Raw genomic sequence first — 15,788 nt, 5'->3', positions numbered from 1 at the left:
ACCAATAACAATCAATGTAATGACCAGGTCACATAAATGCAAATCCAGTTTTTCATTCTTATTCTTGCCTAAATGTTTATGTAAAAGCAGAGCATGACAAAAAAAATAGGGCATATAATTATACAAAAAAGACAGTTTTGACATGCATTCAAATAACAAGTTTGTAGTCATCCATCCATCTACAGCATAATAATATTGCATATCAAAAATGAGTGAGAAAATTAGGTTTTTTCTCACTAGCATAAAATTGGCTACAAATGAAATGCGACATTTCAACCATGCACAAATTGCTTAATTTAAATGTCAACTTACTTGGTGGTGTATACAATGGATGAGTGACAAAATAACCAACAAGAACACCATAACACTGTACACAACAAGTTCATGAATGGAATAGATGTAGATACGCTATGTTGAACAAAGATTTGACCAGGTTACATATATAAACAGAATCATTTGCTACATACATTTCTCACTCTTTTTCTGTTTTTTTTTTTTTTTCACTTGGAGCAGTGATGAAAAAAACTATTCTTAAAACCTGTGACTATTGCTAAAGCTATCACACCAGTACAAGTACAATGTAGAACACTCCAGAACATAAAACTTCGTAGAACACCCTACATGCATTCAAGCTAGCCAGTTCCTTCAAAATGGAGCATGCACGATACAATGTACCTTGTGTCAGGAGCCATACAGCACGAAATAATGCATAACGAATGCATAGGCAGTATATGTACATGTATCATTAATCAAGTAATCTTAGGAATTTAGTAGATTATTAATTCCAGTACTTGACAGGGCAGCTCTAACAGCGAAAAGCCAGGTACTGTGGTCCTGTCACAGTTCTCCTCTCCCAAATGAAAGATAGATCACACCAATGAGGTCTATGTCCCCTACTCTTTCCTAAAAGCAGTGTAGAGCTTTTTTTTGCATTATTATAACTAAGGAAGCATGAAGGAGACATGGCCAATGGCTTTAAACACCAAGCTACATAATGGCACAATCATTTGAACTAAGGCAAGATCTTACAATAATAAGAAATTTTATAGATCACATGTACAGTCATCATAATCTTGCCAGTTTTTAAAATATCCTGATTGGTGGTCTGGTCAGGGATTTCACCTACAGCTGTACGACCTCCCACTTGGGATACCAGTACTCATGCATTCAACTAAGCCAACCATGCAGCAGTGTAACATCCCACAATACCCAATGGAGTTTGTAAAACCAGCCATAAATCTACAAAATGAGTTTAAAACATGTAAACTTACTGCACAACACAGGGTGCAAAGAGAATCTTTTTTACAGCTTGTCATTCGGGCAAGCTGAAGCTAGCATTTACCAGCCCAGATGTCATTTCAACTAAGCCCCAAAAACTTTTTGCCCAGCAGAATTGATTTCGCAGTTCTTCTGTTATTCAAATTCCTTATAACACATCACTTGCCAGTTGGGCAAGTTAAAAACAGAATTCATTAGCCTGATAGCAAAATCCACTAGCCTAAGGCTATTGGATACTACATTCTTTGCGCGCTACAACTGGGAGCGAAAGGTTTGCTTGCTGCTGCTGCACCGTAGACAATAGAAGGATGTGGGTACAGGAGCACATAAAAAATGCATACTCAGCCAAAAATACCGATAAATTTTACAAAAGAAGGTAATGATGAGGATTGCACCTTTTGCTCTTCAATTAGCCCACCAGCATAACCTCAAGAAACTCTGAAAGTTGAAGGTCATCCATGTTTCTGGCCCATGCACGACCCTTTGCCACTTGCATGACACAATAAATTAATGTGCAGACAAGCACCCAGGGGAGGGGAAGGGAGGAGAGGGAGGGGCTTTGGTGGTGAGAAAGAGGTACATGTCCACTGAAGGCAGGTTTGTTTAGCAGAAATAATTTTAGGACTCATCACTGTACTGACACTTGGTAGTTGGTCAACACCTGGCCCTGGTTTCAAAAGGTGGACAACACTATCCGGTGGGTACATGTAAAATAATCTCTTTCCATTGGTTTACCCTAATACTTATACACTGAATAGCACTACCTATCATTTAAACAACTGGGGCCTGGTCAATCAAATTATTGGGTCCACATTAAAGGTTTCACTATTATAGTGTAAAATTGCATAGCCTCATCTCTGGTTATGTGGCACCAGTAAGGCGGGTATAAAATTATTGTTGGTAAAATCTGTTTTCTGAACCCAGAGCAGACACTATAATACTATATAATTTTTGTACATGTTTTATTAGATTTTAAGCATTACAGTTCTGAAGCACATGTACATGTATGATTGTCCTGTAACAATATAGAATCCTACCTAAGTCATTTAAGTACAATCTTCCTCCATCTTTTACATCAAATGATTCTAATTTATCCTCATCCTTTAAGGACTTAATTCCTCCTTTAGAAAGAAAAGAATAATAACAGAAACAAAACATTAATTGAAGAACACGTACAAGTCTAACAATACTCTTTGAGGCACACGAGGCACCGAGTGGCTGAACAGCTCTGATCTGATTGGCCTTCAGGAGCCCCGATTTCAGCATTAATAGGACAGTGAAATAGGACAGTATGCGTTACATTGTGTATATCTGCCTTAGGGGTAATTGGATAGTACATCCTTTTTTCTTTTTTCAGATCAAGCAATAAACACTTTGAGGATCTTGTGTTCAAATTCGATCTGAAATGTACAGACATGTTTCAACAAGTTCTTTTAAGAACTCCTTTCTTAAAAACTTTTAAGAAATTTCTTAAAAGAACTCCTAAGACTGTTCCATTGGGTAAACCAATTACAATTACAATTATAGGCTTCTCGCAGAAACTACAGTGTATTTGCTGGGAAACTCTACTTTTAGCCTTGCCAGCAGAGCACTGTTATAGTTTAACCCTTCTGAGCCCACATATTCACATACAGTACAGATTCTCCAAACTGATCTCCATACATTTCCTTAAAAAATAACAGTTAAGAGAATCTGAGAAAAGATCAAAGCATTAATTTTCTTTTTGTAAACTGATCATAATTATTATTAATTCTAAAAGTGTTTTCTCTTGATGATGTACAGATATTACGAAAAAATTGTCCGCCATCATCCCACACTTTTGCTCAAAAAACAGGGTTTTCGGTAGCATTTGGAAGTACTGAACGCAGTGGTTCAGCTGGCAGACGTGCACCGTTTGCGCCGCTACGTGAGTGCCAATTGGGTAAATGGGAAGGTCTTTTAAGGAGTTAAAAATGATCACAAAAAAAGAAATATTTGACGGATTTGGCAATTATAATTATCAGTTTGCAGTTGTTCATTTTTTAGCTGATTCCAAAACGGACTCCAATCGGAAAGAGTGTACGAATCCCTCTCTGGAGTCAGAGAGCTGCTCTCTAGAGATCGTCTTCATCAGATCCAAAGGCTGAGTCACTATCACTGTCGGAGTCCACATCATCACAATCGACTTCAAGTCCCAGAGCAGCCACTGCTACCCATAATTATCATTCTCTCTTTTTTTTTTTTGATTTTTGATTATATTCATTACATAACTAAGTGAGTAAAATAAGGGTCTAGTCTTTCTTTGGTTAATAAATTGTAAAAAACGATATTCACACTTAAAAAAATAATTATTTTGTGTGTGAAGTACCAGATGTTACAAGTCAAACAACCAGACGTCGCGTCCGGCGTCCCGCCTGAAACGAAACCCCAGAAAAAAGTCAAGAAAATCAACCTAAAAAAGTTATTCTGTGGGGATGTTTTAAGCCTGGATGCAGACATCTTCTATTCCTTTGTTGTAAATGGAGAAGTCACTTTTCCATGTGCCCGCATGAATGCAGTCTGCATGCAGCCTACAACATTTTTTGTTTTTGCTGGAAGCCCTTTATTGTCATATAGTTTCACGGTGTAGTGTTTTATATAAGTCACTCACAGAGGACAGCATAAAGGTTGAAATGTAGAAGGCCACTTGCTACTGTGGGCATCAAACTATTCAAAGCCGAGAAATCTTGCATTTAAGTACAAAGAGTGAGAATACATGTACATTATAATAAGAAATAAATGAAACACACCTGCCTCAATTCTTTCTTCTCAACTCTATCAATGTGATCATCTGTATCAAAAAGGTCAAAAAAAGCAACAGGCATACTAAGAGAATTCAAAACTAAACCAGTATGTAAAACCCTGTTTTTGACTGAGTTTTGCACCATGATTCACTGGACAGATCTTTACTGGCTCTGCTTATGCTATATGCCCTTCTCCCAGGCTTCTATAACCATTTGCCGATTTGATTGCAGAGGGATGTAAAAAGTGGTCATAAGGGGCTGGCCATTTGACTTTTAAGTGGTGTATGGGCGATTTCAGAAAAACATATCAGGTGCAGACTGATTTCAAGAGAAAAAAATTCTTGCAATGAAATTCCAAGGAGATACCAACCCTCCCATGTTGGGAGAACACGAGAAAAGCTTGTAAATCACGAGCCGAAGGCGAGTGATTTACAAGTTTTTTCGAGTGGTCTTCCAACATCCCAAGTGGGTTATCACGCCGGTAAACCCATAGAAAGTGTGGTCTATTGCTTTTATAAAATAACTTTTAGTAGAACGGAGCCTTTTAGGTACAAAATGTGGTTTTAGTACCGTGATCAAGCCATGTCTTCTCTCTAAAGTCACCATAAGCCAATCATGACTCACGATTTAAAAGCGCCAAACTTTCTCAAAACTCAGTTCAGTCAAACAACAAACAGCAGCACCTCAAAACACGAGTTTTTGCACTCATTACATGATAACTTATGAAAGCTGTTTTTCAGGAAAAGTCAACACATATTCATGCGAAGGTACAATGAAGTTTGTTTACTACAGAAGTAGAAAATTGAACATAAAACTGTACGCAGCTGTATTTTGTTGAGTCGATCCGTAAACATTTCGTGCTTACAGACGAAACTTTACTGGCAGCTGTTGCAATGGAGGACTTCATTCACTTTTTACAAGCTGCAGTGGTTTAAGATCTGTTTTCTGGACTTTATCATGATCAAGAAATGTTGCGGTAACGACGCAGCTGCATTTGCGAAGTTGTCGCATGTAATGTATGTATGTACAGCGACCGATGGAAATATGTCGGTGGTAGCTCTAAATTTGGAGTTAGGTTCCTTTGCCGTAGCCACATATTAGCGTTAATATTTGTCGGTTTGTGAAGTCAGGTGGTTTGAAGTAGGTTTGGCATCGATATTACCAAATAATTTGTGCAAATGTGCGAAAAAAACCAGCGCAAAACTCTGACATCTTTCATCATCGTTTACAGCTTGTTTACAATCTGCAGCGGCTGATTTTGTACCATAACTTGATCAGATATCTCTTTTCGGAACAATTTCTTTCATTCAGGAATTTAATTTTGACATAAAATAAATCAAGAATGCTAAAACTATCCGTTTTGTTGCTGGTTGGCAAATAGTTAAGCTTTCCTAAAGACTTTCTACACCAGAAATTCACACAGTTGTTGTCTTTCTCTGCGATTTGGCATCGTCGTGAAATGTAAACTGCTTTCCAGCTTTGTACTTTATAACTTTTAAAGCTATGGTAGTAACAAATTGTGATGCTCTGTAATAAAATGTGGAAACCAACACTTTTTAATATTAAGAAGGGCTGGGTAAGCAACTTGTTCTGTTTTTTTAATTCTTTCTAAAATCATTTGCAGATCAATAGCCCGTTTTGTTTATTGCTCGTGGTCCGGATGCCTTTTTCTATGGGTTTACCGATATAATAAACCATAGGTTTTTGACCAATCAGATCGCGCGTACTATCTCTGTTATTTTATAAATGAAGTTAAAAGAGGACATGACTGTATGTAGGTCAATAATATTGTTGTCCTCTCATCTTCATATTTCTTTAATTCAATCAGAAATCTCCAATGCACAAGGAGATTTTGCAATATATGGAAATCATGCACAAAAAATTCTTGTAAGCACAAACACAACATGCGTTACCCTGCGAGCAGAGACTAAATTTTCAGCTGATACCGCGAAAATGTAGTCTCTGCTCGCAGGGTAAACATGCGTGGGGATGCATAAGAAAGCAGGAAGATCAACTCATGCCATGCGCTGTTGACACCATGAAATGTCGGCTGTTTTCTTAGACTAGAGTAAAATATGTTGTACAGTATTTTTCTCCTTTTGCCTTAAAATGCGTCGAAAAATCGCTCGAGTTCAAAAGCTTACAGAAAGTACAGCGTTCCTGACAAGAAAGGTTCAAGAATTTTTCAATCGACATTTAGTCAGTTTAGTGTCAGATTTTGGAACCGAACAGTTAAGGTCGCAGCCTTTTGTTAAAAGGTCGTTTCACTATCAGTGTTTAGAGTTAAAATATATAGCTCCTAAAAGAATTTTTACCAATAAGTAAGCTAATTATATATGACATTGTGCTGAACTTACACAGCTTCAAGGATTTGATTTCTCTTGATGCGTCCACTGATGCGTCCATTTTGAAAGAACTAGAGGCTACTGTCACTATTTTGTCAGCGGTTTCACGGAAAGTAACGCAAGTGCAATACCCCACCCGTATATGTCCCGTATATAGGAGTCTGTTACGTCACGCACAGTAGTCAGACCAATTTCAGACCAATTATAGCATGGATAATATTATCCATGATTATAGACCATTATATAATCTCCATTAGATATTAGAAATCAATAAATACAATACATTAAAAATAAAAATAAAAAATAAACAGAAGGAAAAGTGTAAAAAAGCAACAACGAGGGCGTATGCTGCACAGGACTCCCATGTATAACACCAAAACGTTCTCCAACAACTCTTTTTCCAACATTGAACAACAAACTTAAACGTGCCATCATTAAGCATTAAAAACTATTTTAAACTTAGGGAACTTTGTCTCTTACGATGCCTGCCTATCTATCATCCCATTGAGCTCACTAGAGCAAAGACGCACTGAACAATCGCTGATGGTAGTTTTCCAAAGTTTTGGGACGCTTGGCCCCACAGACTGTCCAGACTATGTGGGATTTCGTTAGACTTTGAATTTATTAGAAAATTTCTGAAAATAAACAAAGTACGTCCTACATTCTACTTTTTGACAAAAATGGAATTAAAAATGACTCACCTTGTGTTTGAGTTGTACTACGATAAAACGGCACAGCTCTACCCAGACCCCTTGAGTGCTCCCCAGGCTCCCACCAATTGGTATCTGAACTTTTTAAAGGATAGAAAACAAAGGGTATGTTGCAACAACTTTGAGTGTGACTGGAAACCGGTTAACAAAGGGACAACTCAAGGTAGCGTTAGAGGTCCTTACCTTTTTAACATCTTTCTCAATGATCTTAACATCACTTTAGGTAATCGTGACGCGCTATTTAAGTACGCTGATGATTCGACAATTATTGCTCCTGTATGGAAGGAGGTAGACTACACCGATCAGTTAGTGTCACAGTTTTTAGATTGGACGAACACAAATGGAATGTCTTGCAACCCAAGCAAATGTAAAGAGTTGACGATCAAAAAGAGAGCCAACCACGATCTCTATTCACCAATTGAGATGATACCAAGCTGTAAAGAGGTTCAGATTTTGGGCGTCACCTTTCAATGTGACAGCAAATTTTCAGTGCACGTGAAGAACAAACTTATTAAAACTAACAAATCCCTACATATCCTTAGAACGCCGCGCAAAGACGGGTACAATCAGTCAGAAATAGACCTTCTCTTTAATACTATAGTTCTAGCTAATATTAATTACGCATTATCTGTCTACGCCGCGTCCGAGTCCGATCTTACACCCGTACAATGTTTCTTAGACCGCTATTTTAAAAGGAAATATACGTCTAAGCCTGTAAGTGTTTATGATTTCTTAGAGAGGCAAGACCGTAAAATTTTCAAAAAAGTTTCTAATGCCAAAGGACATCCACTTTTATCTATTATGCCTCGTGTTAAACCCTCTAGCTACAATCTTAGGAAAGAAACTTGTTTTAAACCTAAGATTAACACTATGCGCTTCAAAAACTCTTTTATTAATCGTTTACTTTTTAAATATGAATTAGCTATGTAATATACTAGATATATATACCGGTATATATTTTTTAATTCTTACTTTTTAACTTTTTAAATTTCTTACACTTACTTGTAACAAAAGATATGTATTTTTATCTCTTGATGAATAAAGACTTTATTATTATTATTATTATTATTATTATTATTATTATTATAGCTGTTTAGTATTAATGAAAAATGTAAAGTATAAATGATGTCGATATAAGAGCTGTATCTTGTAGCTTTGTCTTATTGTAATTACATAGTGTTAATGATAGTGTATTTTTATTTTTTTTTACCCTGTAGGTTTTTTTAATTAGGTCCAGTTGTAATCGTAATAATTTATGAAAATTATCCATTATTTAATTGTATTTTTGTTAGTTGTTCTACTTCTATCTTTTTCCTTTCGGTCGAGCATTTTATACATGAGAGCCTGGCTCGAGAGACTGGGCGACCAATCCCCACGTCACTGACGATAAATAAAGGTTACTTATATCCCATGATAGTGGTATCACTTTAGAAGGCGCCCTTAAGGTATAATCTTGATCCCAAAATACCGTCAGGCTTAACGCCTTTCTAAGCGAGACTAAATGGCGTGTCTTAACCCCTTGTACGACAGGAGAGTCGGATGCGCAGCACCCTCTTGCATCAAACAGGTATCGAGTAGACGCATCGAGGCTGGGAAGAGTTCTGTTACAACAACATCAACAAGGGGTTTAGTAAATTCTTCTCCGAAAGATTCCCATGAAAAAAGAGAGAGGATACCTGTCGCAAAGTTGGTTTAAAAGCCCCTAAACTGAGGTAGTACGGAAGACCAGTCTGGGTGTGGCTTAAGATTTATTAAAGGAGCTATGTCACGAAATTCAGCCAAATTAGGAAATTACAAAATGCCCGTGAAACTAAGAGAAACATAAAAATAACCGCTTAAAACTTTAAAGGAAGGTTAAAATAACATAACAGAAACAACAGATGTCACGGATGGGCAAAACTGAAGAAGATTGAAACGGATTGAAATTAGGGCCTTTTGAAAACTGTTCAGCCTAACAGTTTTTCAAATTGATCCCTGCTGCTTGAAACTTCAAAAATAATGCTCAGGAGACATATTTGTTTGTCTCGGATCTCTGATTTTGTCATTTACCTGTAATTTCTTTGCTTACTTTAAGTTCCATAGCGATTGAGGGCGAGTAATTGGCAAACTTGATCAAAATGAACTGCACTGCCGTGACACAGCCGCTTTAATTCGACCACTCAAGGATGATATATAACAAATAGCCAAAAAAAAAAGAGATTAGGAAATTTTGATTCCTATAAAAGGAAGTTCTTCATATCAAATACTTTTTCATCTATTTCTCTTCCTCTGTTTTGAATGAGATATAGGATTGGTACCCCTCCTTTAGGAGCCCTTTGAAAGGAGTTCTCTTTATGTCTCCTGAACGGAGGTAGCTCGTAAGCACCAATAGGCCTTGACTAGTTGACTACTGTTATTAAAGAACAGAAACTGTTTCATTGCTTGCCCCTCAAAGACCCTGAAGGCTTATAATATTCATGGTTGGCGAAACCATTAACCAACTAATCAACTTGCACGCTTTAATTTGAAACTTAAATACAGTAAGTCACGCGCGCGTACACATAAGGAGAGGAGAACACCCGTTTTGCGCCTGACGAAGAAGAACGCGCCTTCATAGTATTGTCTTTATGTAATTTGTTTAACGTCTGTAGGCACTGTAACAACCTGTTTTTGTAAGACTGTAATAAAAAGAGGAAAACGAGCGGCTATTCATGTTCTGTAACAATCTTGGCCTTTTTTAGTCACTTCCATTTTCTTTTACATGTACTACAGAAAACGACTGGTTCCCGGTTCCTTTCTTGGGGCCTGCGTGGCACCGGTAGAAAATGCCCGCGTAGCAAGTGTTCACGCCCGAGTTCGTTTCTTCCCTTCGTTCAAACATTCGCAACGAGAGGCGGTTGGGACAAGGAGATAAATTGAAACGCAGTCAAGTATTGCTTCTTAGTTCTCCAGAAAGTTCTAAGTAAAGTTGAGCTTACAAAGTGGTTGTATTTATATTAAACAATTAAGTTAATTGGCTTTCAAGAAAGGTCAATAGTATTCTTATGCACAAAATAGTTGTCTGTAGGTGATATGAGTTTGCTAACAAACGAAATTTGTGAGGCTTAGCCTGCGAACAGCAGACGCATTTCCGGTCGTCGCTTCTCTCCCTCCGAAAAAAGGAGGGAGAGAAGCGACGACCGGAAATGTGTCTGCTGTTCGCAGGCTAAGTGAGGCTGCGCTTGGCGGAATTTGTAAAAATAGCGATAACTTTATGACTAAATTCCGATACAAGAATCCAAACCGCTAGTAGTTAAGTAACTAAGTTTTCCTAATATTGCAATAAACCGAGCGTCCAACTTCTATATTTTTGATTGATCCCAACACCAAGGAGGACAGTGCAAAAATCGTTCGTCAAAGACTGAACCGACCACCAAAGGTTTGCTAGTAGTACCGTGTGTCCAGCTGCTCTGGCAGCTTGTAAACACCTTCGTTTGGGCTTAACAAAAGATATTGCCATATAATGGACGTTCGATTTCCAAATCGACCTAAAAACAAACTTATTTTCTAGATTATATGTCCCTGAATAAAGTTAAAATGCCCAACACCGAAATAAAAAAAAATCCATATCAGCGCGGAGTCGAGGACCGGAAACGAGAGATTGAGTGTTATTTATAATACTGGCAAAAGAGTTTTAAACAACACGAAATAGTGTTTGTTTTAGTTCCTTAATCTGAGACCAAACGCCTATTTCTCCTTCCAGTCCTTTACTCTGATTAGACTTAGCAAGTGGATATATCATTTCTAAAACAAGTTAAATCGAAAACATAATTCATACTGAAGTACAAGTTGTTGGCCTAACCTCAACGCTTTCAACCGCTGTTCAATAAGAGTCGGCTCCTTTAACTGAAGCTTTGTTGCAACCTAAAACTTATTATTATTCGGCCTATTATTACGATACTAAGTTTTACGTGTTTTTTTTAAATCATATTTTTATAATTTTTTTTTAATATTTCCCCAAATTTTAACCTTTAGCATAAATACGATTAATATTGTCTCCTTTTAAGCAAAAGCATTCCCCCAAAAGATAAAATGATTAAACACAGTATTTGAAATTGAAAATGATTAAATATTCGGGCTGTAAGTTAAAGGGAAGGAACCTGAATATGTGTAGACACTTGAATTTTAACTCCCTTAATTTTATGACTTAAGGTTTTGTCGCGACTTGTTCTGACATTTTCTGTCATCCTCAGTTCTTTCGAAGTGTCACGACGTCACAAATGACTTGTTTGCTAAAGTCGACCAATTGAGTTCGACACGGCAGTTGATTGCACGACTTGGTATTAAACAGCCTGGTACTGCTGGGCTAAAGCAGATGAATTGCGTTTCTCACGGCAGTAGCACGCCTTTTGAAACACGCCTTAAGGGAAGAGTAAACATAGAGCTCAGCACTTTTTATCTTGCCTCTATTTTATTTAAGCCAAAAACGCGTCAGTGGAAGTCAACCTTTAGGCCTGTTTCCAACGTCGTGCTACTGCCGTTCTAAGATGCCTCGACTTCAGCACGGCTGCAATACGACTTGGTTTCAGACGTCGATTTTAACTCAGTCGAATAAAATAGCTGTTGTGGAAAACGAAACTTACAAATGAGAAGCGGTTTAATGAACTTTTAAAATGTATTCCAATGTAATTCACTTTTTAATTGAGGACGGCACGGCAGTGGTACGACGTTTGAAACCAAGTCGTGCTACTGCCAGTAGCGCAGCAAAGCTGGCCGTACTACACAGCAGTGGCACGACTAGGTTTCAAACGTCGTGTTCAGTGCTACCGTGCTAAAGTCGATCAACTGTGTTTTGCACGGCAGTAGCACGCCCTTTGAAACAGGACTTAGGAGAAGAGTAAACATGGAGATGTCTGAGTTGCTTTAAAAAGTGTCAGGAACTTGTAAAGTAGACAGCAGGATTTAGTCTATTAAGTCCATTTCTAAACTGCATATCCTGTATACCTCACGCCATGGCCACCCTACACATCAGCGAGCGTCCCCACACCCTATGTGTATAGGACTCATTGCCTTCCTAACATTTCCTATGTCCTGTCTTCATGCAAATATAATTTGGATGTTGATTAATTAAACAAAACCTTCCAACGATTGACTAATTTATTCTCTAAAATTAACGCACCTTGATATCTGCGTAGTTAATAAACAATTTCAAGCATTTTAAATATGACTTCGTGCCAAAGGTTTACACTGGTACAGAATACCATATTACTTTTGGGCTACAATTGAAGATTTTTCTCAGTAATCGTATTTATAATAGCTATTCATAGACCACATCTGCATTGTCAGTTTTAAAGGAACTGCTTTGCAAATGAGGCTTCTCTTTTTGAAGGGGGAGGGGGGAGGTATACATGTATCTACAAATATCTGCAAGAGAGTAAACTGTAAAACAAACCTTTTTTTTTTCAAGTTCAATTCTGAATCTGAATTATTTACAGCAGCCGTTGAGGAGTTTCTGTGCTAATTTATATATATTTAAACTCTCAATTTCGAAAGTGTTGACGACTTAATATTCACAGGAAGTAAATGTACCGTTCTTTTTCACTCGTCTTGCCAAAACCACGTTTCAATTCTTAGCCGAGGTCGTTTTTCTTCGACGGCCTCCTGAACATACCTCAAATCTTCTTCTGAACAATCTTCTGGCCCAAAATAAACCATTTGAAGTTTTTGCTGTTCAAGCAAGCATGGGGTCATTGATCTTACTACGTGTCCCAGTGGATTGCCGCTTAGGTGCAAACTCTCAAGATCAGGAGTGAATTTCAAATTCTCGAGCAAATCCGACAGGTCATCTTCTCCCATATCTAAGTCTTCAAGTTTTAGTACTTTCAAGCAGGGGAAGAGGCACAGGTTTTTCACAAGTGGAGCAAGACTTCCTCTCGCAGTGAAACCAGTAAACCACAATTCCTTTATAGAAGAAGGTCTGTTAAAGCTGCCAAACAGTGCCTCCACTTCCTTTTGCTGCAACATGCATTTATCCAAGCCACTTATCTTCAAAGATCGTAAGGCCGATAATTCGGGCAGCGACTGACCAAGCGCCTCAGTTGCTGCTGACATCACGCTGATTTCACTCAAATCCAGCTCCTTGAGAGTCTTGTGTTTGAAAGCAGCAAAAAATATTGTTCCTGCTCCATCAGACCATTCAGTCAAACCATTTATCTCCAGTGTTTGTAAGGCTGATAATTCAGGCAGCAACTGACCAAGCGCCTCGGCTACTGCTGATGTCAGGTTGATTTCACTCAATTCCAGTTTCACAAAGGGCTTATTCTTAATAATATCAATCAATCTTGTAACTGCTTCAGCAGGGAATTCAGTCAAGCCACTTATCTCCAGTTCTGGTAATACTGACAACCTTAGGTGCAAATTGCATCCATCCAAACCATCTACCGTCAGGTCTTGTAGGGATGGCAATTCAGACAGCGACTGAACCAGCGCCACGGCTACTGCTGACGTCAGGTTTATTTTACTCAGTTCCAGATCCTTTAGAGTCTTGTGCTTGATAGCGGAAACCAATTTTGTTACCGCTTCATCAGAGCATTCGGTCAAGCCACTTATCTTAAGTGTTTTTAAAGCTGATAATTCAGGCAGTGACTGACCAAGCGCCTCGGTTGCTGTAGGCTTCACGTTGATTCCACTCAAGTCCAGTTCCTTCAGAGTCTTGTGTTTCAAAGCAGCAAAAAATTTTGCTCCTCCTCCATCAGACCATTCAGTCAAACGATTTATCTCCAGTGTTTGTAAGGCTGATAATTCAGGCAGCAACTGACCAAGCGCCTCGGCTACAGCTGACGTCAGGTTGATTTTACTCAATTCCAGTTTCTCAAAAGGTTTACCCTTAATAACACCAACTGTCCATCTTGTTACTACTTCAGCAGAGAATTCAGTGACGCCCCTTATCTTCAGTTCTCGGAAAAGTGGGAACTTTAAATGCAATTTGCATCCATCCGAGCCACTGATCTTCAGTCTTTGTAGAAAATGTAATTCAGGCAGCGAGTGACCCAAAATCACGGCGGCTGGTGACGTCGGCTTGATTTCGCTCAGTTCCAGTTCCTCGAGAGTCTTGTGCTTGATAGCGGAAACCAATTTTGTTACCGCTTCATCAGAGCATTAAGTCAAGAAACTTATCTTCAGTGTTTGTAAAGCTGATAATTCAGGCAACGCCTGACCGAGCGCCTCGGCTGCTGCTGACGTCAGCTTCATTTCACTCAGTTCCAGTTCCTCAAGAGTCTTGTGCTTGATAGCGGTAACGAATTTTGTTACTGCATCACCAGAACATTTTATCTCGCTACTTACTTTCAATGTTCGTAAAGCTGATAATTCGGGCAGCGACTGAGCGAGCGACTCGGCAACTGTTGATGTCAGGTTTATTCCACACAGTTTAAGTTTTTCGAGAGTCTTATGCTTGATAGCGGCAATCAATTTTGTTACAGCATCATCAGAGCATTCGGTCAAGCCACTTATCTTCAGTGTTTGTAAGGCTGATAATTCAGGCAACGCCTGACCGAGCGCCTTGGCTGCTGCTGACGTTAGCTTCATTTCACTCAGTTCCAGTTCCTCAAGAGTCTTGTGCTTGATAGCGGTAACCAATTTTGTTACTGCATCATCAGAACATTTTATCTCGCCACTTACTTTCAATGTTCGTAAAGCTGATAATTCAGGCAACGACTGAGCGAGCGACTCGGCAACTGTTGATGTCAGGTTTATTCCACACAGTTCAAGTTTTTCGAGAGTCTTGTGCTTGATAGCGGTAATCAATTTTGTTACTGTATCATCAGAACATTCTGCCACACCACTTATTTTCAGTGTTTGTAGGGCTGATACTTCAGGCAGCAACTGACCAAGCGCCTCCGCTATTGCTGACGTCAGATGGATTTCACTTAGTTCCAGTTTCTTAAGAGGCTTGTTCTTACAAACGTCAATCAATCTTGCTACTGCTTCCACAGAGAATTCAGTCACGCCACTTATCTCCAGTTCTCGTAATAATGGAAACCCTAACTGCAAACTGCATCCATCTGAGCCAATTATCTTCAGTATTTGCAGGGATGGCAATTCAGACAGCGACTGACCAAGCGCCTTGCCTGCTGTTGACGTCAGGCTCATTTCACTCAGTTCCAGTTTTTTGAGAGTCTTGTGCTTGATAGCGGAAACCAATTTTGTTACCGCTTCATCAGAGCATTCGGTCAAGCTACTTATCTTCAGTGTTTGTAAAGCTGATAATTCAGGCAACGCCTGACCGAGCGCCTCGGCTGCTGCTGACGTCAGCTTCACTTCACTCAGTTCCAGTTCCTCAAGAGTCTTGTGCTTGATAGCCGTAACCAATTTTGTTACTGCATCATCAGAACATTTTATATCGCCACTTACTTTCAATGTTCGTAAAGCTGATAATTCAGGTAGCGACTGAGCGAGCGACTCGGCAACTGTTGATGTCAGGTTTATTCCACACAGTTCAAGTTTTTCGAGAGAATTGTGCTTGATAGCGGTAACCAATTTTGTTACTGCATCATCAGAGCATTCTGCCACACCACTTATTTTCAGTGTTTGTAAAGCTGATAATTCAGGCAACGCCTGACCGAGCGCCTCGGCTGCTGCTGACGTCAGCTTCATTTCACTCAGTTCTAGTTCCTCAAGAGTCTTGTGCTTGATAGCGGTAACCAATTTTGTTACTGCATCATCAGAACATTTTA

The 15,788-nt window shown here is 38.9% G+C and overlaps 3 protein-coding genes across 3 annotated transcripts in view; 1 reads left to right on the top strand and 2 right to left on the bottom strand.

Moving 5' to 3' along the window:
* LOC140921985 (very-long-chain enoyl-CoA reductase-like) overlaps window positions 1-15,788 on the bottom strand; it is a 63,265-nt gene that overhangs the window by 4,029 nt on the left and 43,448 nt on the right. The window lies entirely within an intron of this gene.
* Window positions 7,234-8,171, top strand: LOC140921528 (uncharacterized). Its single transcript, XM_073371532.1, has one exon. The coding sequence runs from the start codon at window positions 7,441-7,443 to the stop codon at window positions 8,023-8,025; it is 585 nt and encodes a 194-aa protein (XP_073227633.1). The 5' UTR covers window positions 7,234-7,440; the 3' UTR covers window positions 8,026-8,171.
* Window positions 12,210-14,204, bottom strand: LOC140921725 (leucine-rich repeat-containing protein 31-like). Its single transcript, XM_073371736.1, has 2 exons — window positions 14,197-14,204; window positions 12,210-14,068 (listed from the first exon to the last, which is right to left on the bottom strand). The coding sequence occupies exons 1-2, from the start codon at window positions 14,202-14,204 to the stop codon at window positions 12,652-12,654; spliced, it is 1,425 nt and encodes a 474-aa protein (XP_073227837.1). The 3' UTR covers window positions 12,210-12,651.

Source organism: Porites lutea, chromosome 12, assembly GCF_958299795.1.
Source record: "Porites lutea chromosome 12, jaPorLute2.1, whole genome shotgun sequence".
NCBI lineage: Eukaryota > Metazoa > Cnidaria > Anthozoa > Scleractinia > Poritidae > Porites > Porites lutea.
The sequence above is the reverse complement of the archived record's forward strand: the minus strand, read 5'-3'. Positions and strand labels throughout refer to the sequence as shown.